This window comes from Lissotriton vulgaris, chromosome 6, assembly GCF_964263255.1.
Source record: "Lissotriton vulgaris chromosome 6, aLisVul1.2, whole genome shotgun sequence".
Taxonomy (NCBI): Eukaryota; Metazoa; Chordata; class Amphibia; order Caudata; family Salamandridae; genus Lissotriton; species Lissotriton vulgaris.
In genome coordinates this window covers 220141721-220166456 of record NC_141694.1, presented here as the reverse complement: position 1 = coordinate 220166456, position 24736 = coordinate 220141721, and the positions used below count along the sequence as shown (strand labels likewise).

Sequence of the window (24736 nt, the reverse complement as noted above, 5' to 3'; positions counted from 1 at the left end):
ACTCAATCCAAGACTAACACCCTGGTCGACCTTGCCAGAAAGAGAGGGCTTTCCCTTTGCAAGACTATGCAGAGGGTTTCAGGTTTTTCTTTATAGAAGGCTCTTACTGGACAGGATAATCCGCCTTTATTGGAGGGTGGACTTTTAAGCTTAGCCCATCTGAACCTGCGCATGTATTGGTCAGATCAGATCAAAGGGATAGGTGTGTCAACTTCAAGAGGTAACGATCTGGTCTAAGGGGTGACCAGCAAGATGACTGAGTCAAGCCCATAACCGTCAAATTCTCTTGAAGCACCGATATTAATCTCACATTCTCACACTCCATGTGTAGATTAAAGTCTCCCAGCAGGATGCAGTGGGCTTATCTAAGAGTTAGCGGCACAAGAGAACCGCACAGTGAGGATATGAACCCTCCTGTGAGGTCTGGGGGTCTATACATTAGTTTCCCAGATACAGATTGATTAGGGGAGAGGAAGAGACTCAAACCTGTAGCCTCCGCACCCTCCAGATCAATTAAGGGTAAGGAGACAAGGGTGTAAAAATGCTTATAAATAATCGTAAGTGCTCCCCCTCTATCCTCGTTTCGGCCCTTCCTAAACATTTTAAAACCTTTGGGGACTGCCATCCAGATGTCAGGGCCAGAGGAGTGTGTGAGCCACGTTTCTGTGATAAATACAGCATCAAGGTCTTCATATAAAGTATTTTGTGGCGATGTTTTGCATGTTTTGAAAGGGATTGTGAATTAATCAGAGCTGCTGCAAAGGTGGAAATCAGACTAGGTAATTTTGCTGTATTCTGGTCCCTAAGATTAGTGGGGAAACTACATGAAGTGCATTTAATCTCTGTGGAGTCTAAGGTATTAAGACTAAAGGGTATGCAAGTGGGAGCTAGAGCCAAATCCCGAAGTTGAGAAGGGATGTAAGAGAAACGTGGAATACCTTTAGAGATGGCACAGGCACAATGGCTGATGCTTCTGAGACTCAGACGTGCGCAGATGGGCTTGCCTCCAGCGCATCTGCGATGCGACCCTGCTTAAGTACATCGGGGGATTAGGGAGGCTAGAACTCACACTCACCCAAAATGACTGCTTTAGCTGTCCCCTCTACGAGTAAAATTGGCCGAAGTGCGGGAGCACCCCAAAAACACACAGCCCTGCATGTTCTAGCTGCTCCCGCCTCCCGCGGTGCCAGAGATTGGAGAAGATCGACTATCATGGTGTTATGGCTGTCTTTTTGCCAGCTCTCTGGAGAAGGAGAATGATGGAGAGTGACTCCAGCCTATCACCCTCATAGCATAGGGATTAGGCCGATAGACAGGGGCCCTGTCTTACAGATATAAGGGCATTTTCGTGCCATTTCCCTTAGAGTAAGGCTTATGAATTTAAGTGAGGGGTTAGATATATAAGTATTAGTCATGATTTACTCATTTGCTAACATGCCGATCTGTTTCTCATGGAGCTATGTATATTATGGGCTCCGTAGGCCTTAAGCGAGACAGACTCCATTTTGCTTTCTGCCTGGTAGCTCGAGAAGGCTTTCTAGGTTAAAAGTGATGTTTTACTTTCAAGCTGTTGTTCACTTGGAGAGAACCGGTTCAGGCTGACCCTTATCGAAGGAATGTATTTTTCTCCACTCCGAAGACACAACTTCAGGCCGGCCGGCTGGGAAAGTGTCCTTGGTACGGGGAGGTACAAGAATTTGGTGGGCGGCAGGTTACTGGCCGTGAATTTCCATGAAGGAACGGGCTTTGATATTAGCGAAGGTGTTAGTCTTTCAGTCAGTTAGTCCGTAGGCGGCATCTAGCCGTTAGCATCTCTGCCATTATTCACTTTCATGGTGGACAAGTCGCCATCTTTGAAGTCGGAGAAAGATTTAAGACCGAAACTCTCTGAAGATAGACTGAACGAGAAGTGGCGCGGAGCGCACTAACCCAGAGAGAGAGAGAGAGACGGTAGTTAATTAACAGCAAGGTTCCGAGGTCCTGAGGGAGAGCAGACGAGTTTGAGCCTATCAGTGCAGACGTGTACCTGTGACGGCTGAGGGTGACTGCAAGGCGAGCCAGGACCCAGAGACGAGACAGGAGCCTAGATGACTGCCGAGTCCCGATTTCCCATTAACCAGGTGAAGTCCGCCCGATTCTTATAGTGCGTGCACCCTAATCTTTCTCTTTTATTTCTTGTGCAAATGTAATGCTGCCTAGTAATGTGATTTATGTTTATGGTTAATAAATGCCCTAATTCATATAGAATTATCGTGTACCTGGTGCTTGTTTTCAATCTTGGTAAATTATGCTCCTAGTTGAGCACTGTTTAGACGAACGGATGAGAAATCCCGATCAGACGAATAGTTATCAAATAAAGAGGGAGTGAGTGGACCTTTGATGTTACGAGTACGGAGTACATTATACAATCTGAATCCATATCCAAAGTTATTATTTTAGTTTTATCCTAAGTAGACTGTTGAGATATCATCCCAATAATGTTTCATAGGAATGTGGTCGTCGTTGATATGCGGCGTTAATGAGAGCGGCAGGAGGGACACCGCCGTGTAAAGCCACCGGATTGTGGTATAAAACTAAATGAGAGCGACAGGAGGGACACTGTCGTGTAGGTTTCGCAGGATCGCGAACGATTTGGAAAAGGGAGCATTGGGTTCTGCAGGCCCGTGTGTAGACACGCCGGATTGTGTGTCAGATCTGCCCTGGGGTAGAACGGTCTGGGTCAGAGTGACCGCGAGACCAACCGATGTGAATAAGATATTGTAGAAAATCCATATATGTATATTGTTATTCCCCATTCTTAGGTGCAACCTGTATATTTATCTGTATAGCTACTTATTGTGGATACGATCTAAGAAGGGAAGGTGAGTACGTTTTGGCTGGGTCACAGGGGCCCCTGGGGGCTGATCCCATCTAAACAGAAAATCCAGCCATTACATCTGGCGTCACGAACTGTTTACGAAGCCTGTGTGCATTGTTTTGTTTTGATCTCGTTGGTTTGCGCTCGGCTTGTACGTATAATATTTTGTTTATAATTGTGTATATAATTTTTTGTGTGTTAATATGTTTCCGAAAAAATCTCCGTCGGTTTTTAAATTACCGATTCAGATTCCCGGCTGGGAGTCTACGCCTTATGAGGCTTTAGCCCGTGAGTGGGCTGATTCTACTGGTTTGAGTGAAAATTGGTCTTCATGCTTGGAGCAGGCGGAGCCTGCCGATGTGATCTCGTGCTTACAGAAAGCGCCAATAGTGAAGGGCGATGAACTTCCTATTTTAGGACGCAGAGGGTGGATTATTCTTAATGCATACAGAATATTGCATGAGAAGTTTGTTCAACTACAGAAACAATTTAAAGATACGGAAGGACAGTGTGTTGAGTTGCAAAATGCGCATACTCTTTTGCGTTGTCAAAATAAACTGCTTGCCGATAAACTTGAAACATATCAGACCATTGCCGAAAGAGCTGCGGTCCGTATTGCACGATATAAATACAAACATCGTCGTGGGCGCGTGTCGTCCCGCAAAGTGCGTATGATTGTAGCTAAAGCTGGAATGGATTGGAACCCCGATGAATGGGACGGTAATATCTGGGATTCTCATACTTCTGACTCCTCGGCAGAGGAGGGTGACAAGCGCGAGTCTTCTCGCTCCGGACGTGATTGTAAATCTGCTTCATGCATTGATTTGACTCCCGATTCTGACTGTGCTCGTTCTTCCCGTGCGGATGACGTAGCTTGCCCTGATTGTTCTGTTAAATCTAAGATGCGGGCTTCCACGGAAGCTCTTCCCGCAGTTTCTGCTCACCCAATCTTTCGACGGAAATTACAACAAGCCCCTGGTAATCCGGGTGGTATCCCTCTTGACTGTATTGAAGATTTTACTCAGCAGGAGATTAGTGACATCCTGCAACGATTTAAACAACGGCCTGGTGAGGCCTTGCTTACCTGGATGGTGCGTCTTTATGAGCTTGGCGCTTCCGGTATTATGCTTGATGCTGTTGATTGCTTACGATTTTGCTCTTTGAGTTCTGATTCTACTATTCAGGACCATTTTCGGAATTTTAATGGTAATGTCCAAACTTCTTTGCTCCAGCTTGCGTCTGATGGCTGTAATCATAAATATCCAACAGAGTCTGATTGGCCCTCTGATGAAAAACCGTGGTACACTCTGCGCGATGCGTCGCAACGTTTAAAGGAAGAAGTCATGAAAACGTGTATCTTCCTTAGTACTGCTGACAGGTTATTGGATGGTTTGTTAACATCTTCCGTGCGTAACCGCATTATACGTACTTCTCCTGTTGCTTACAAGCAGGTCATGATGACATTATTGATTAACCAAACTGGCAATCCTTTGTCTGCTGTGCTTGAGTCTGTTCGTCAGCTTGGTGAGCTGGGTGAATGGTTTAAACCTGAAAGACAATCCCGACCTGAGGGTCGTACTGGAGGGGACTATAAGTTCTCTAGACGTGACATGTTTCTTGCTCTCATTGCTGATGGTGTGAAAAGGGAAGAGATCGATGGTGAACCTAATAATATCCTATGGGATATGTTCCGTAAGCGTGGTTTGGATCGGAAGGAAGGTGCCCGTCGTGTGCGAAAGAATGATTATGATCGTGGTTCGGATGACAGTGGTGATGAGAGACGACGTGTGAATTTTGATCGCCGTGATGATCGGCGCCAAGAACGTGGTGATTCCCCCCGTCGTAGTGATGGGAGGGGGAGAGAGGATGATCGTGAAAGGGGAAGAGATGATCGTGGTTCTAACAGACGTAGAGATGCAAGGAGTTTTTCCCCTGATGTACGAAGGAGGGAGGATCGTAACAGACTCTCTGACCGTAACTCACAACTTTTTGAACCTGACACTAATCCGTTTCGTACTGGAGACGGATATGAACAAGAAATTCTGATACCGAAGAAAACCGAAAACATCTACCCTGATCTGTCTTGGTTGACGGAACGCAGGAAAAATGACTAGGAAATAGGTCAAGCTCCGGTACGCAGGTGGGCCCACAGAGATTACAGACCATATGTAGATATTGAGATTTTTTGGAAACATCGTAATATCCAAAGGGCCCGAGCGTTAGTTGATACTGGGGCGGAGGCCACTTTAATTCATGGTAAATCAAGGAAATTTCATGGACAGTCTTTTACAATTACCGGCCTGGGTGGTAAAGAAACACCCGCAGTTCAAACTGCACTTGAGATTAAAATTGGTAGGATTCCTCGTAGAGAATACTCTGTGTTGGTTGTGCCACTCTTGGAATACATTATTGGAATTGACATTTTGAAAGGTATGACTTTGCATTTGGATGATGGTTATTATCAGTTTGGTACTAGACAGTACATTTCGACCAGACCCGTACGGGTTGGCCGTTTACGCATGCCACCTATTAAGATCCCTTTAGCGACAAAAGTGATTTCTCAAAAACAATATCGCATCCCAGGTGGTCATGAAGAAATTACTGCTACGATTCAGGATTTGGTTGACGCAGGAGTCATTACTCCGGTCACATCTGCTTGGAATAATCCTGTCTGGCCCGTGCGCAAAAGTGACAACTCTTGGCGCATGACTGTTGATTATCGAGAATTGAACAAATATACACCTAAATTGACTGTGGCAGTGCCTGACATTGTTACATTGATTGAGAGAATTCAAAAGCATCCAGGTACATGGTATGCTTCTATCGATATTGCTAATGCATTCTTTTCGATTCCAATTGCCCCCGAATGCCAAGAACAATTCAGTTTTACATGGAATGGACGTCAAATGACGTTCCGGAGTCTTCCTCAAGGCTATGTACATAGTCCTACAATCTGTCACCGGCTGGTGGCGGAACATTTGTCTGAGGTGCCTACGAATCCACAAGTTCAGATTTGTCATTATATTGATGACATTTTGATTCAAGGCGAGACGCAAGATCAGGTACAGTCTCAGTTAGATCAGATTATTGACTGTTTGCGAGCAAAAGGTTGGGAAATCAATCCTGACAAATTACAAACTCCATCCCAAGCTGTAAAATTTTTAGGAATTAATTGGCATGAGGGTCACAGAGAGGTGATCCCACAAGTTAAACGTAAGATACTTGATTTCGCTGTTCCCAGAAATAGGAAAGAGGCGCAGTCCTTCATTGGGTTGTTTGGATTTTGGCGCCAACATATTCCCCATTTGAGTCAAATCTTGGCTCCGCTGTACCGAGTCACTCGTAAAAAGAATGCGTTTGAGTGGGGTGAACCTCAACAGACTGCTTTTAATTTGGCTAAAGAAGCTATTCAGTATGCTTTGGACTTGTGGCCTGTGAGTGACGGTGATGTTGACTTGAATGTGTCTGTGGAAGGTCTGTATGCCAATTGGAGTTTATGGCAAAAGCAGGGCAGACAAAAAGTACCATTAGGTTTTTGGACCAAAAAGTTGCCAGAGGCTGGTGAGCGTTACTCACCTTTTGAAAAACAGTTGCTTGCTTGTTATTGGGCTCTGGTGGATACCGAGCAATTGACTTTAGGCCATGCTGTGATTTTGAGGCCTGAGATTCCCATCATGCAGTGGGTTTTGAGTTCACCGAAGTCCCATCGAATTGGACATGCTCAGGAGGCTAGTGTGATTAAATGGAAATGGTACATTCAGGACAGGGCACGTGTGGGTCCGAAAGGTGTGGCGGTTCTACATGAGCGAGTGGCGCAGGCGCCCTCCAATGAGGCTGAAAGTGAGCGTTCGGTTCCCGTAGTGCAGGAGTCTCCCGTGAAGTGGGGTAAATCATTTGATGATCTGTCCGTGGAGGATAGAAAACATGTGTGGTTTACGGATGGTTCTGCGAAGTTCATTGGTGACAAGAGACATTGGAAAGCTGTCTCCTATAACCCGACTACTAAGAAATTGTTGAGCACAACTGGAGACGGTAAGAGTAGTCAATATGCTGAACTCTATGCGATTTACCAAGTTTTGAAACAAGAGTTACCAGGTACATGTCATATTTTCACTGATTCTTGGTCCACTGCAAATGGACTAGCGGTGTGGTTGCCTACATGGCACTCGCACAATTGGGAATTGCATTCTAAGGAATTATGGGGTAAAGAATTGTGGCAAGAAATTTGGGAACTGCTTCCGCACAGTACTGTAACAATCTTTCACGTGGATGCTCATACTCCAATAGATTCCCTTGACAAATTTTTCCATAACATTGCAGATGAACAATCTAAAATTTCTGAGGCAGTGGTTGACATGCAAGATTCTGATTTGGCGGGATTGGCGAAATGGGCCCATCAGAAAGCAGGACATTTTGGAGAAAAAGCCACTAACAGGTGGGCTGCTGATAGAGGAATTCATATTCCCTTTTCTTTAATTAAAGATGCCATTCTACATTGTCCCATTTGCCAGCATTCTAGAAAGAAAGAGGTGCCTCAAATTGTTCGAGGTCACTTACATCGAGGTAAATTGCCCGCCCAAATTTGGCAGATTGATTATATTGGTCCGCTCCCTATGAGCAGAAATTGTCAATACATTTGTACAGTGGTTGATACCTACAGTGGCCTTTTGGTCGCTTTCCCTTGCAAGAATGCTACCCAAGTGAACACGATTAAAACCCTGGAACTGATTATTCTATATTATGGTGTCCCATTCCAAATTCAATCAGACAATGCATCCCACTTTCGTGGAAGATTGGTGCAGGAATTCTGTATGGAAAACAATATCGACTGGGTATTTCACATTCCATATTATCCACAAGCTTCAGGACTGATTGAGAGAATGAATGGTTTGTTGAAAGAACAGTTGCGCAAGTTGACTGATGACCGTTACAGCCAGTGGAGAGATGTCTTACTTCAAGCCTTGTTAATACTGAATAATCGTCCTTTGTTGCATGCTGAATCTCCTTTGATGCGTTTGTTTCCTCCACATGTTGATGCGAAACCTAATTCTGTTGCTACCACTGTTACTTATTGGGAAATTACCCCCGGTGCTTTGGCTCCATGTAGAGCAACCCCAGGTTCCGCAGGCCTCGACCTGCATGCTTTAAATGATGCACACTTCCCAGGAGAGGATCGAATCATTGTTGAAACTGGCATAGGTGTCTCTATACCTGCCGGTAGTTTTGGATTAATTGCCCCTAGATCTGGCCTGGCCCTGAAAGGTGTTCAAGTCCTTGGTGGTGTGATCGACAGTGATTATCAGGGAGAGATTAAGGTTCTCTTGCTTAATAGCAGTGAGATGGATTTGTTTATCAAAAAGTCTGACCGTGTTGCTCAGCTATTGATTATGCCTGTCTTCAGTGGTGAGATCAAAAAAGGCTCTGCCCCAACGTTGCTAACTGTGCGTGGACAAAAAGGCTTCGGATCATCTGATCTTCCTGGAGCTAAAATATGGGTGCAATCGCCTAAAAATCCTCCTGAACAGGCTGATATTATTGCGACCGGTCATGACAACACCGTTTTGGTGATGAAGCCAGGGAAAGATGGCTGGGAAGCTGTCCCAGCTGACAAATGTTATTTACGAGAATGATTAAGGCCTGTGTTTGTATTCTTTCAGATCATTCTTTGGACTGCTGCTGCAGGATGTGTCGTCGTTGGACTCCTTTTGGCTTGCTACGCCGGGAGAGGAGAGCATCTACCGACGCCGAGTGATGGGATAACAAGAGCCACGCGATCCGCGTGGCAGAAGTCCTCCAATTTTTGGATCACACTCGCGAAGCGAGTGACGAACTCTCCGCATTTTTGCCTTACGCCCATGAAATCCGTTACTGACATTTTATCAACCTGTTTGGTTGCTGTCCCTGCATCTACTGATACACTTCGTCATGTATTTAATATATCCAATGCCCGACCTAATGTCATTTTGGGCGACTTCTTGGCCCATGAATATTGTCCCTCATGTACTCTTCTTCCAGACCAGGATGTCCTTATTAATTCCAGAATCACTACTTTTAATATTACCCCTGGTGACCTTTGTTTTATGATGACCTGCAATCCTAAAGCCATCTCTGAATGTTTGCGGTTGAAACTCCAAGCCGCTACTACTTTTTCATTTCACCAGCGTTTGTTATGTATGAAAAGACTTCCTAATTCATGTTTTTCAGTGAAGAACAATATGACTTGCAAAAGTTTAGTTGTTGCCACTAGCCATTATCGTTCAATGTTGTTACCGGCTGGATGGCTCTTTTCATGCGGGAATTCATCTTGGCCCTGTATTCCTGCGAATATTTCTGGTGGCCCGTGTGCCATCACTAGATTAAGTTTGCTAATGTTTTCTTCACATCCTCCTTCACATTCCCGTATTGTTCGAGATTCCATGTCATTGCATGAAGATTGTGATTCCTCTGTTCATCTTTATTCCAGATCAGAATATCTTGGTTTAGCTTTTTCTATTATTGGTGTTCCTGCATTGGCCGTTTATAATGCCAAAACAATCGGCAAGATGGCCTGCTGGATGGTCAAATCGATCAACCAAACTTCTACTGTTCTGTCCGATTTATTATTAGATTCCCAAGGTGAACGTAGAGCTATTTTGCAGAATCGTGCCGCTATCGATTATTTGTTGCTGAAACACGGGCATGAATGCTCTGAATTTGAAGGTCTGTGCTGTTTTAATTTATCTGATCATTCTAAAGATATCCAATCCCATATTAATAAACTCCACGACTTGACTGCAGAAATTAGAGAACACATAGATCAGGGTTTCTTTGACTGGCTTTTTAATTGGCTCCCTGACATGCATTTTTTACGACAAATTTTGGGAGGGGTTATTATTATTGTCTGCATCCTTATAGCGATTTGCTGTTTTATTCAGTGTATCCCTTCCCTGCTACAATTTTTTAGACTTACGAAGAATCGTAGATCAGTTAGTTTTGTTTCATATTATTCGTCTACTGACGTTAGTTCCATTTAGTTATTGGTAAATAGACTGGAGTCAAGGGGTGTAATGTTATGGCTGTCTTTTTGCCAGCTCTCTGGAGAAGGAGAATGATGGAGAGTGACTCCAGCCTATCACCCTCATAGCATAGGGATTAGGCCGATAGACAGGGGCCCTGTCTTACAGATATAAGGGCATTTTCGTGCCATTTCCCTTAGAGTAAGGCTTATGAATTTAAGTGAGGGGTTAGATATATAAGTATTAGTCATGATTTACTCATTTGCTAACATGCCGATCTGTTTCTCATGGAGCTATGTATATTATGGGCTCCGTAGGCCTTAAGCGAGACAGACTCCATTTTGCTTTCTGCCTGGTAGCTCGAGAAGGCTTTCTAGGTTAAAAGTGATGTTTTACTTTCAAGCTGTTGTTCACTTGGAGAGAACCGGTTCAGGCTGACCCTTATCGAAGGAATGTATTTTTCTCCACTCCGAAGACACAACTTCAGGCCGGCCGGCTGGGAAAGTGTCCTTGGTACGGGGAGGTACAAGAATTTGGTGGGCGGCAGGTTACTGGCCGTGAATTTCCATGAAGGAACGGGCTTTGATATTAGCGAAGGTGTTAGTCTTTCAGTCAGTTAGTCCGTAGGCGGCATCTAGCCGTTAGCATCTCTGCCATTATTCACTTTCATGGTGGACAAGTCGCCATCTTTGAAGTCGGAGAAAGATTTAAGACCGAAACTCTCTGAAGATAGACTGAACGAGAAGTGGCGCGGAGCGCACTAACCCAGAGAGAGAGAGAGAGACGGTAGTTAATTAACAGCAAGGTTCCGAGGTCCTGAGGGAGAGCAGACGAGTTTGAGCCTATCAGTGCAGACGTGTACCTGTGACGGCTGAGGGTGACTGCAAGGCGAGCCAGGACCCAGAGACGAGACAGGAGCCTAGATGACTGCCGAGTCCCGATTTCCCATTAACCAGGTGAAGTCCGCCCGATTCTTATAGTGCGTGCACCCTAATCTTTCTCTTTTATTTCTTGTGCAAATGTAATGCTGCCTAGTAATGTGATTTATGTTTATGGTTAATAAATGCCCTAATTCATATAGAATTATCGTGTACCTGGTGCTTGTTTTCAATCTTGGTAAATTATGCTCCTAGTTGAGCACTGTTTAGACGAACGGATGAGAAATCCCGATCAGACGAATAGTTATCAAATAAAGAGGGAGTGAGTGGACCTTTGATGTTACGAGTACGGAGTACATTATACAATCTGAATCCATATCCAAAGTTATTATTTTAGTTTTATCCTAAGTAGACTGTTGAGATATCATCCCAATAATGTTTCATAGGAATGTGGTCGTCGTTGATATGCGGCGTTAATGAGAGCGGCGGGAGGGACACCGCCGTGTAAAGCCACCGGATTGTGGTATAAAACTAAATGAGAGCGACAGGAGGGACACTGTCGTGTAGGTTTCGCAGGATCGCGAACGATTTGGAAAAGGGAGCATTGGGTTCTGCAGGCCCGTGTGTAGACACGCCGGATTGTGTGTCAGATCTGCCCTGGGGTAGAACGGTCTGGGTCAGAGTGACCGCGAGACCAACCGATGTGAATAAGATATTGTAGAAAATCCATATATGTATATTGTTATTCCCCATTCTTAGGTGCAACCTGTATATTTATCTGTATAGCTACTTATTGTGGATACGATCTAAGAAGGGAAGGTGAGTACGTTTTGGCTGGGTCACAGGGGCCCCTGGGGGCTGATCCCATCTAAACAGAAAATCCAGCCATTACACATGGGTAAGATTCAAAACAGTTTGTAATACAACAATTATATGTCGAAGAAAGCAAATAAAATCCACATTAAAAACAAGCATGTGTGAATCACTTAGTCCTTAGTTTATCCTTACTAAAGTTCTGCAGCTAGGGCAGACCTGGTCTGAGCCATTATAGAAGTAACAACCAGTTCCTATTTCTGAGGCCGGGGCCAAATGTGCCTGAACTTCCTGCAGTAAAATGGACAAATATTCTTCCACAAGTCGGTCATGCGCTGCTAAGAGCAAACTAAAGCAGCCTGGAAGCTACTGCCAGAGGAACAGAGGAATGAGCGGTTGCTGTCCCTGCCGTACCAGACATTGTCTGCTGGATCCCCATCCCAACCCCGAAAGGACTGAGGTGGTGGTTGTTGGTGCTGTAGGAAAAACCGCTAGCGATGCCTCAAAAGGGGCTATATTGTTGGGGATACTGCCTTGCAGGTGTAGAGAGAATAGGAGAGGGCGGAGTGGCTCTACTTTCTCTGATTCATCTTAGAGGGGAATAGCCCTTCTTTCCAAAGAGCAGAGACTTGTCAAAAGGCATATTCTTGAGTGACACCTGAACATCATCTGAAAAACCTATGGATCTAATCAACACATGGTGTCGGAGCACCACGCTAGTTGTGACTGCGCAGTGTATTACGTTGGTTGTGTCCAGGTCTGACTCTATGATATAGATATATATATATATATATATATATATATATATATATATATATATATATATATATATATATATGGCTGCATCCTGGCCATCCAGCTTGGAAATCCTTTTGGGCAGCTGGCAAGATATCTGTGACCGAGTCCCTTAAGGTGTGAGAGTACCTGGTTCAGCAAACATCTGGCATTGACTGACCAAAAGGCAAGGCTCATTGGTGAAAACTTGTTTCCTGTAGGCATGGCACACACTGGGGGTCACTGCCCACTGGTGGGTCATGAAAAAGCAAAAAAATAAAGATGCCTTTACACTTTGGATTTATCTTGTTACATTTGATGTGCAATATGAACTCTCTTCCGATTGCCGATGGAGAGTTATCTGATAATCGGCAGTCCAGATCCTGGGTGCCTTGCTGCTCCAACCTCCACATGCGAGATAGGATAGGTGTACTTATCAATGAAAGTTGCCATGGGCTGGTTAGTAGAGTTCTGCCACATCTAAGTAAAGTTCTGATGTCTGTCACAGACACACACAATAAGACACTTGTCAGGACTCGGATGTGTAGCGATGAGCCGCCCAATGCTTTTTGAAATAATTACAGCGCCTGCTGTAGTGCCTCACTCAGTCTGAGGCTTGCCTAATTAATGCCCGGAAGTGCTGCTCTCGAGTCAGCGAGTTTAGTACTGACGGTTGGGTGTTGAATCTGTACTATAAATTAAGCAGCTGGGAGCTAAGCTGTGTGCCTCTGGCGGCAGTGCCTGTGGGGCTGGGAAGGTAGCAGTGCACCGATTGTGACAGCTTTGGGTCATGATTTCATTTGGCCTGAGAGTAGTAATAGTTTTTAAATAACTACTCTACAGCGCCCAACCCACCTATCTCACTGTGTGTGCCTCAGCCTTGCCCAATGTCAGCTGAGAAGGCTCTCCATCTTCTCAGCTGCTGTGCGTAATTCAAATTAAGAATTTTGCGTTGTTGGGGGCCTCACATCACCAATCCTTTTTTTTCTCTCCATTCTTTGTATTGTAGTTCTATATTTTACCTTGTGTAAATTCAGAACTAGAAGAACCAAAAAAGAAATCTCAGCTGGGTGAGCTATGCACAAATGAATGCAATTGAAAACCGTCGTTCAAACATAAGAGGTGCAACATCATTAGGTGCCATTCAAGCTTCCTTGCATAAAACAGTGGTATTATGAGCAGTAGGCGCACCAGCTTCCCTGAGGGAAATATCACAAGTTTGCAGCGTGCACTGAAAATCCTTGTGCATACAAATAGTCTATTGCATGGGAGCAACTCCAGGTTGCTCTCTCCCACCCGAGTGCTTCTCTTCCTCTCCCACGCTCCGTGTTGTTCTCATTCGTTTATATGCTCCTTCCGATCCCACAGTATTCCTCTCCCTTGTGTGCTGCTTTTCCCTCCCACAACTGCACCTCCAATTCCCCCATCCCTCGGTCCTATGTTTTTTAATTATTTGTTTTTAATGTTATACTTTACTGATTCCTTTCGAGAAAAAAAAGAGGCACTTGCGTCAATTTGGAAGCGTGCATGCATGGTCATGCACAAGGTGCTTGCATAATGACACATATATTACATCACGTATGCGCTATCGCACCTTTTTTTTCCTCTTTGTTGCTGCTCCTGTAAAGCGTACAGCATAATGGATTGGTAGAGCCAATAGGCCTCACAGACAAGACCTATTGAATTTGATTGAATCCTAGAGGGGGGTCCTGGGGGCCCAGTGGGCAAAGGCTGGCTGAGGTAGGAATAAAGTTGTTTTTATGCCGCCCACCCTGCAACACAACTAAAGGCTGAGATGAGAATGTTGTTGGGGCCTCGCATCCTGTTTGGGCCGGGTCCCTCGTGGGACAGAGAGGCACTGGAGTCCATACTGTGAAGGTCTGCATCTGCGCATCATTAATAGCCAGGGCCCTGGGAGGAGTATGAGGGCCCACTCAAAAGCCTGACTATGGCAATCGAGTCAGGCAACACATCAATGAGTCCAACCAGGCTCAGGCAGCGCAGTCCTATGGCTTCCTGCATTAGCCTGTGCACCTGTCGGACCCAGGTATATGTCTTTCTTATGTGCAGAGAACTTAATAAAGTACTGCCTCTGAAAAACGTGTTTAATATCATGGTTACACATTCGTTTAACAGTATGATCTGGTTACAAGGGCTCAAGTGCTCTTCAATTTATGGTGCTTTGCAGTAGTTTTAAAACCCTGTAAGGGTTTCTTGTTGATCAAATGGATGTAATTTCTGATATTTATGTTTCCCTCGGCGTCTTTGCTTAATTTTGCTCACAAGAAAGTGTCACTCATAATCGTTGAAATGTCACTCATAATTACACTACAATTATGAAAATGTCACACATAGCAATCGGAAACCTTGGCAGCTGTGCATATTCCCAGCCCCCATGATCCTCTATTTTCCGTCCAAGTAGTGATCATTACCATGTCGTCTACTTCATGGCCTGCAGCATGCGTTCGCTGGTCCAGAGGCCAGCAGATCCACTCTTCATCAAATCCCGGGGGCTCCGTTACTCTGCCATTCAAAGGCGAGCTGCGCTAGATTTCACGGTTAGTGCAAGCCGAGGGGTCGGAGACTCCCTCAGATCGGGAATGTGCACTGTGATGTTTGCAGCACTTGTCTTTATCCAACATATACCCACAAACCATCTATCATACTCCAACACGCAAAACCAAATAAACCCAAATGCAAAGAAATTGTCTAATACTTTGAAAGCAGCAATGCCACAAACCTTTAAATACATGAAACTTAAAAGTTAAGGCATTCCCTCATTGTGATATTTAACAGTGGCCAGATCACGTAGCCTTCGCACCAGAAAGACTGACTTCTGTGCACCCGCTACTGGCCGAGCTATTTTTAAGACCTAAATAGCAGCAACAAACGAGGAATAATATAAATGTTGTGGAAACCTCATCCAGTAGAAAAAATATGATAAAGGAAGAATACTTCTCTTTCTGTGAAAGTTGGAGCCAGGCCTACAGCCCTGTAGGAGCCCGCCTCTGCTGACTGCTTTCATGTCCTGTAGGAGGCAGCCTCTATCTGTAACTTGCACCCTGTAGGAAGTTGCCTCTGCCTGTAACATGCCTGTGTAACGTGCAATGGCAATGCCTGGGAAATATTCAAATCATACAAGAAATCTTGGCTCTGTATGAAAACGGACATATATTTGAGTGAGTCATGCACACGTGGGAAACATAAGGGACGGGTTGATATTTATTTCACATTTTATTCTTTACTTTAGTTTTTGTTTTTAAATAAAGGATCTGACCCAAAAGGCACGGGCGCTGAATATAGCAAGGGGAGGCCAGGAGGAATGGGTTATGATGGCACACGAGGCTTACAGAGGCCTGATTTACCGACCCTGGGAGGGTGAAAGGCTGGGCTGGTCTTGTTAGTACTCAAGCATCATAGCTAATGCCAGAGGCGAGAGTTAACTCACTCCTAGCAAGGTTTTTCCTTAGCCGCAGCTTTTTCTCGGTTTCACGTCAGGAGGCGTCCACTGAGGTGTCCTTAGCATGGGGTGGCGGTGACAGTAAGTAAGTGACAGTAAGTGCCGTAAAATTGTAGCCTGCCCCGGGCAGAGGCCCTCCCTCCCTCAGTGATGGTCAGTCCCTGCACTTAACTCACTTAACCTCAAGGAAGGACTAGGTTTAAATGTAAGTGATTCCATCAAAACCAGCAGAAGAGACCATTTGAAAGGGGAATAAAGTCTGCAGGGTGGGCATTACATGAAATCCGTGGCGAACCTCTGCCATAGTGTCAGGTTGAAATTTTGTCTAAGGTCAGCTCTTAAGCTGAGGGAAGAGATATAAATGTCGCTCTGTTGTAATTATATACCTACGTATCTGCTCATTAATGCCATTCAAACATGAATCTTGCAGGCAGATGTATGGATATGCCGAAACTGCTTTTTATTTACAACTGAAACGATTACCTATTTGCTCGATGATAATACCATGGTCTTGGTAACCCCCACCCCCTTTCACCCTCCTCTTCCTCACACTCTCTTTCGGGAGCATATTGTTCATACTCACTGCTGAAATATGGTTAGATGGGCATTATATGAAATCCGTGGCGAACCTCTGCCATAGTGTCAGGTTGAAATTTTGTCTAAGGTCAGCTCTCAAGCTGAGGGAAGAGATATAAATGTCGCTCTGTTGTAATTATATACCTACGTATCTGCTCATTAATGCCATTCAAACATGAATCTTGCAGGCAGATGTATGGATATGCCGAAACTGCTTTTTATTTACAACTGAAATGATTACCTATTTGCTCGATGATAATACCATGGTCTTGGTAACCCCCACCCCCTTTCACCCTCCTCTTCCTCACACTCTCTTTCGGGAGCATATTGTTCATACTCACTGCTGAAATATGGTTAAATAAGTTCTTATCGGCCTCAGATTCCTCCAAATTAAGTTCAGGTTTGATCCGCTTTATTACATCAAAAAAGGCAATTTCTGTTGGCTCTTAGGGCACAGTGCACTTTACCAATGCTAACCAGTGCTTGCGCTCTTTCCTTTAAACATGGTAAAATTGGCTTACACCGAATTGGCTAATTTTATTTACTTTTAAGTCCCTAGAAATGTGGTTCTACATGTACCCATGTAATGTAAATTAAATGCTAAATGCTGCTAGTGGGCCTGCAACCCTTAGAGTGCCACCCACGTAAGTCGCCTATTTAAACATGTGTCAAGGCCAGGGCCTGTCATTGCAGTCTGCCTGTGCAATTATAAAACTGCCATTTTGACCTGGCAAAAGGCTTTTGCCAGGCCTAAAAATATTTCCTTTTACTACATTTGTCACCAGGATGTCACCACTAATGCAAGCCCTTTCCATAAGGCAGGGTGCAATATGCGGAGTACAGTGTATTTAAATGGTTTGGCATATACTTTTAAGTTTTATATGCCCCGGAATAGGCAAGGCTGAATTGCTACCCTTGTTCTTTGTGTGATTCGTGAATTTTTCACAATCCCATGACTTGAGTGATGGACAGGCAACATTGATGGCAGCACCCACACTCTGAAAAGTGTTCCAGTTCCACTGGCCTGGGTGCCTTTGTGTGAATTTTCATGCATTCTGGTAAGGGTGTCATGTGAGACATTTCCATGCCTTCTGGCAGCCTAGGTGATTATGTGTGATATTCCCATGCTTTCTGGCCTGGGTGCTTATGTGTGCTAGTTCAATAGTTTCTGGCCTCAGTGACCCAGAGGCCCATGTCATGTGTGACATTTCCATGCTTACTGGCCTGGGTGCTTATATGTGACGTTTCCATGCTTTCTGGACCGGTGTGACGTTTCCATAGTTTCTGGCCTTTGTGCCCTAGGTGCTAATTATCAGATGCTTATGTGTGATCTTTTCACAGTTTCTGCCCTCAGTGCCTAGGTGCCTATGTGTGACATTTCCACAGTTTCTGTCCTCAGTGGCCTGTGTGCTCGTATCTATTTTTGGTGCTCTCTGAAAGAATGTCTATGGGTACATATGGCTGGATGGCTGGGTGGGTAACCTTGTGCTCTTAAAGGTCATCATCTATTTGTGCTTTGAAAGTTGATACAATTGAATATCTCTGATTCACTATTCGTGTCTATTTTTGATGCTCTCTGAAAGAATGTCTATGGGTACATATGACTGGGTGGATAACTTGGTGCTCTTTAAGATCATCTCCTATTTACTGTGCTTTGAAAGTTGATACAATTAAATATGTAATGATAAATGTGCTGTAAAATTCACCATTTTGGTCTGTCTTTTTCCAAACATTTCTTGGTGAAGAAACCCCCAAACCCTCCTAGCTGTAGTCGGGATCGCTCGCTGCGCTCGCTCGCAATGCTCCAGACGGGGCCTGGTCTGGCAAAATTTGCCAGTGCTGCTTTCAGTTCCCAGTCCGGCCCTGGCCGCGCGGCCACTGAGAATATCAAAGCGGCCGCGAAAGTTATACCAAACGGGTGCAGCTGTGCTCCTTGCACTCCCCCCTCCCTTTTAGCCCATCCCTTTCAACAACAGCAGCAGCTGGCAGGCACCGTAAGGGGAAGAGCAGCGCATACAATTAAACTCTGTTTACCCGTTTACAGTCCTGACTTGTTTAGGACTTGTGCCCTGCATGAAAGACTCCTAAATGTTGGGCAGAGTTAGACATACAAAAGGATTGCAGTGCTTAAAAGAGTCAGTCGCAGGTACATACCTTATGACGAAATCTTCCACAACCATCCAGGCCATCCATAAAGGACCTCCCCACCCCCTGCTTGAAGAAGCCCATTCACTAACACGGAGGCATTTCAATTGAAGTCCAATCTACTAAGAGGTTGCTTTCTGACAAGAAGGTCCGGACGGGCAGTTTTTGAAGAAGAAAGCCCCAGAATCCACCCAAAGTAACATGATTACTTTTTATCTTTAAAATTGCTCTTTAATATAGAACGCGAGAACAATACAAAGTTAAATGTAATTTGACCTGCCAAACACTTTGTAGGATGAGCCATGCACGTGTCTAAGCCCCTCCCTAAAGCACAGATACTTTTGACAATGGTCTCGTAGAACTAAACCCCCTCTTACTGTAGGCCTACCAGAGGCGGCATTGTTTGTATTAATAAAGTCCCGGCGTGCCCCAAACCCTTGAGTCACACCCCAGGGCCGGCTCTAGGCTCATGGTGGCCCTGGGCAGGGAGCGTAGGTAGGGGGCCCGGATGAGAGGGTCCGGGCGGGGCGGAGCGCGCAGGCCAGTAAAGAGGGGAGGGGGTCAGGGAGTTTAGAGGTGGAACAGAGCCAGAGGCCGCTAAATCCCTGCCAGGGGCCACCACGCAAATATGTATCCATCCTCAGAGGATTAATATATTAAGGATATATATTGGCGTGGTGGCCCCTGGGGTTTGGTGGCCCTGTGCAGGTGCACAGCTTGCACATGCCTAGAGCCGGCCATGCACACCCAGTCACTCCGGGCTCGAGCAGCACGTCCACCTCCGCCGCGTGGGAGCCGCATTGAAAGGGGAGGCAAACAGCCGACCCCCATCACGAACCAGTGTCAAGTCAGCTGCTGCCTGCCTGCCCCACGCCCCCCTCCGACTCTCACAGCCGGGTGTCTGCAAGTAACAACAAACACACAGCATTATTCTCCCCTGCCTGCATGAAAAGCAAATACAGGGGTGAGTATCTCTCAGTACTACAATTCTTGGTTCCCCAGCTCCAGTGTCAGCAGCTCTGGCCCTTCGCCACATCCACGTGAGGGTAATTTGAGCTTCTTCCCTAAAAAATGTTGACTTCCAGTTCAGGGCAGTGAAGCACTGCTGGTGTTTTCTTATTTACCAGGAAGAGCCAATGCCCGCTCACAGCATAAACAGTGTGTAGAGGCATCTTAAGGCCGAGCGTATTTTGGGGGCCCCTGTTCGGGACAGCTTTGAATTTATGATCCTGTTTCAGCTCTTTCATGCCCTCTTTTTGGCCAGGTCACTGACAGTGCCCAAACACACTTCTCCAAATTTCTAAAGTTGTTACATCTAATAGACTTTCATTCACATTAAAAAATAAATTAAAGGGAAAAGTTATTTAAAACAATCTGTTTAAGAATTATACAAGGTTATCAAAGCAAGTCTCTGTATAGCAGAACTGGCTGTATCAGGGCCCCCTGAAGGGCAGGGGCCCTGGGCCAAAATCCCATTTTGACCATGCCTTAAAATGTCTATGTCAGTGTGTGCAAAAATGTTTTAGCTTTTTGTCGGTGGTTAGTAAACTGATGCGTCAACTGCAGGAATCGGTTTTTCATCCCCTGGTCTCACAGTCGAACCTTCCCAAGTTTAGGACAAGCATTTGCAATGCAATAGGTCTCGCATTATTAAAGTTTGAGCTATTGGTGTTGCATTATTTAACAATGCCAATAGCTCAAACTTTAATAATGCGAGACCTATTGCATTGCATATGCATGTTTTAGGCATTCTTTGGTTAGGATATAGCTCTGAAAGAGGACTGGGCTTTTAAAACCTAGTCCAGCACAGCCAACCTTATATGGCAAGCATTTAGGCAGAGGACATAAAGATTAGGAATAGTGTAATAACAAGCAAATAAATTACAAACAGGGGTTTTGTTAGAACGCTGCTCTATGAGCGCTAACTGTTTTTAATAGCTTTATGGGGGATAAGCTTCAATCGTTAAATACAATAGTCTAAAAGAACAAGCAGTTTCTCGATTATTACACATAAAGACCGATTTTTTAAATTGTTGCAATGGTTGCATGTTACATTTCCATGTGCAGATGTACTGTCAGGAAAGAGAAGATGTTCATTAACTTTTATGATTCTTTTTGATGTTATGTAGTTTATTGCTATGTATTTGATCATTTACTTTGTTCAATCGTTTTTCTTAAATAAACAACAGAGGGCAGACGCTCACTCCTTTGTATAACTCAGAACTCAGATTGGCTAGCAGTAAATTAAATAAGTACATTACTTAGCATTGTTAATGTGCATTGATGGATGGCTCTTTCCACCTTTTTCACCCCAAGTATTCTCCCTTTATACAAGTTGCTTCATTTCTCCCTCATTCGTGAGTGGAGGTTAAAAAAGAAATACAATAGACGATTTTCACAAATCCTCGAGGAATATTTAAACAATAGTTTTTTTTATAATGCCACAGATCTGTTAAAAGGGTGCTGCAGATACAGAATGTGCTCAATTGTAAGGACTCCACCACTTTTTTATGATTAATTGATCTGTTTTTCAAAGTGCCCTCCTAGAAGCATATTGAGTTAAAAATTACTTTTGAGCCATGTCCAATAATGTAAATGTAGCATATAAAATGTACCTTCTTTACGTTTCTCACTGTTGAGGCTTCTTCCCCCAATTTGCTTAATCTTGTCCACAAACTTTTCGTCCAAACTGATCTTAGAAATCCGTTTTTCTGATTCTTTTCGATTTGGCATTTCATTTCTTTTTTTGTCTTCCTCCTGCTGCTTGCGCTTATCTTCGGCTTCTTTCCGGCTTTGCGCCTGCTTTCTCTTTTCTTCTTCCTGCCGTCTTTGCTTTTGTTCTTCTTCCCTCTGAGCCTCCACTTCTTTGCTTCTCTGTTCCTGCTCACGATGTTTGTCCTCTGCGAGTTTCTGTTTTTGGGCTTCCTGATCTCTTAGTCTAGAAGCTGCCTCCTCAGCTTGCTGCTTTTCAAGCCGGATTTTTTCCTGTCTTTGTTCCTCTTCAAGCCGTTTCTTTTTGTTTTCTTCTTCCAGACGAACTTTTTCCTTCCAAAGGTTTTCCTTCTCTAGTTTTGATTGCCTATAAAATATATGGAAAGTGCATGAAAAAAGTATTAATTATTCTCAATTTGAATCGCAGAAAGGATGACACCAATTATTATCAAAATCATATCCTGTGAAAAAGGGTCAAATCTGCAATCAGAATTGATTTACCAATTCGTTTTGATATTTATAAGATAAAGAATATTGTGTGTCTGAGCCATAGTAAGCAGTCAAACTTGTGACAGGAGGGCCTCATGTCTTCTGAAACTGCATAATGCCACCTGTCAGCTCACAACTTCATAAGCAACATATGCTAAAGCACGGCACAAGACGCTTTACCGCCCTATACATCATTTGCCACTGAAGAGCATTGCAATCACCTAGTTCACTTCAAGAATAGGCCCACTCAAGATTGACTCCTCTGCTCTGTGTGTTATTCAGGTATAGTTCCTGCAGAACATACCAAAATGCCTCTGAAGTGGTCTGGACTGCACTGGTAAGAGACTGGGTCAAATTGGAGGAAAGACGGGAGCTTCTTGGTCACTACACTGCACTGAAACACGTTGAACTTGAAGACTCCTAGAACATGAACTATGCCACACTGTATCCAGTGAGCTGACAGCTCAGTGGACTAATGCATCCAGGAGCCTGCGCTTGAACTCATGGTAATAGGTTTCAATCCCAGTGGGTGGAATCAGCCTTCTGAAGTCAACATCTGATATTCAGTGTAAGATGCTGCACGGGGTGAGCTTGTACCTTACAAATGCATCTTATGTCATATCTTACAAATGGCAGCATGAATTATGGGAACTTTCTATGGACTGACTTCTGATCATCAACCAATGGCATTCTATATTAAAAATCCATTCTTGATGCAACAGAAATTCAAAACCAGCCTGGAAGTAAGAGGAAGGCTGCACTGCATGCTTTGCTTAACAACCTTCAGCCTTTTGATAGGATGCAATGAGAAAGTACTGATACTAGAAGATGAAATAGGCAGGTTAATTATCATTGAAAAGCACCACACATATCCTCTAAAGTCCAAATTCCTCACTCACTCACACAGCACAAAAAACAGATGCTAACTCTTGCTCGGCCCAGCATACTCTGAAGCACAAGCCTCAACTGACACCAAGTAGAACACTCCATCGCCTAATCCAACACTCCACCTTCCATAGCACATACAGTATACAACATGGACAGGAGGACAAACAGCACATAATGTAACTTGGGCTGACTAAGAAGCAGGGAAAGTTCCTTAATCAGATAGAAGAACGGCATTTCAATCACTGTGCTAGAAATGTGTCTAGTGAGCCTGACGTCTAGGAGGGAGGATAAGAACAATACTTACTTACCTGTAATCTGTGGTTCTCCAGTATTGGTGTATTTCATAGATTCACATGCCTGAATCATTCCCCGTCGTCCGAGTGGGAGTCCCACGGTACATAAACAAGCATTTACAATGCAACGGTCTCGGCATCATTAAAGGTAGAGCTATTGGCATTGCTCATGACATTTCTTTTTTTTTTTCTTTAAATCATAAATAAATGGCATTGTCATTTACATTGCCAGTAGCTTAATCGTTAAATAAATGGCATTGTCATTTACAATGGGCAACTGCAAGACTTTGTTTGTAATGTAAGCCATGCTTTCGCAGTACTGTTGAATTTCATTATCCTCGCCTTGTGCTATTTTTCAGCCGTATATATGGAAATCCTTATAATTAAAAAATTACCACAATTAATTTAAAGTGATTAATATATGTAGTCAGTGACATTGATGCAGCCCTTCTAGACCTTCTTTGGACATATATAAACAAATCAACTACCCAGGAGCGTGGCCATGTAGGGATTACTGAGTTAAGCATACTGTAGCGCTTTAAAATCTCAGTTCAGTTCAGTTTCCCTCGACCTAAAAAGGACGTTTGAGGTTTTTTTACATCCATTGCTCGCTTGTTTGTTTTTTGTGGTGAAGCTGTAAGCTATTGGTGTTAGGAAACCCCCGGCCTGGTCTTGAAGATGTGGTCATAGACTGGAGTCTGTAGCAATTCTTTGTAAATCCTTACATTTTGCACAGCAGTACGCGATCTACAACTGGTGTTAAAAATTTCAGAGACTCTTTGCTTTAAGCGGATGTGAAATGTAAACCTCTCACTAGGTAGTACCTGGGGCCTTGGTAAAGGGGTGCCAGAGAAGTGGATCTGGTGGTGAGTGTGCCTGGTGAAAGTGTGCACTGACGGCTGGTGGTGTGTGCCTGGTGAAAGCGTGCACTGACGGCTGGTGGTGTTTGTGCCCGGTGAAAGCATGCACTGACTGCTGGTGGTGTTTGCGCCCGGAAAAAGTGTGCACTGACGGCTGGTGGTGTGTGTGTGTGGTTGTGTGTGTGGTTGTGTGTGTCGTTGCGTTGCGGTGGTGAGTGTGTGGTGGTGAGTGTGTGGTGGTGAGAGTGTGGTCTGAGAGTGTGTGTGTGGTGATGTGTGTGTGTGGTGTGTGTGTGTATGTGGTCTTATGTGTGTGGTCTTATGTGTGTGGTGGACTTAATTCGAGTTTTTGTACCCTGCACACTCACACACTGCCCCTACACACTCACACACTGCTCACCCTACACACTCACACAATGTTCACCCTGCAAAATTACACACTGCTCACCCTGCACACTCACACACTGCTCACCCTGCACACTCACACAATGTTCACCTTGCACACTCACACAATGTTCACCCTATACACTCACACTGTTCACCCTACACACTGTTCACCCTACACACTGCTCACCCTACACACTCACACACTGCTCACCCTACACACTCACACACTGCTCACCCTACACACTCACACACGCTCACCCTGTAAACTCACACACTGCTCACCCTACACACTCTCACACTGTTCACCCTGCACACTCACACACTGCTCACCCTACAAACACCCTGCTCACCCTGCACACTCTCACACAAGGGCCGGAAAACACCGACGCAGATTAAGCACTGATGGGTATCCATTTTCTTCCTTACACTTGGGCCCCTGACACACTGGCTACCACAGTTCAAGAGATCATTCTTAGTGTAGAAACATCCCCCAAAAGGTTTTATTGTTGCATTTAAATATAATGCGTAACATACATATTTTCTGACAATCTGTTTCGTAAAGGGGAAAGGTACTTCCGGAAGCCCATAGTAGGCACACCCAATTAACCA

At 44.5% G+C, this 24736-nt stretch overlaps 1 protein-coding gene across 4 annotated transcripts in view; it reads right to left on the bottom strand.

The window, feature by feature from the left end:
- Positions 1–24736, bottom strand: part of ITSN2 (intersectin 2) — a 1355209-nt gene that overhangs the window by 568273 nt on the left and 762200 nt on the right. For all 4 annotated transcript variants that reach the window (XM_086926255.1, XM_086926257.1, XM_086926256.1 and 1 more), the window contains one exon: positions 21114–21577. In XM_086926255.1, the coding sequence (XP_086782381.1) occupies positions 21114–21577 (464 nt within the window). The remainder of the gene's footprint in view (positions 1–21113; positions 21578–24736) is intronic.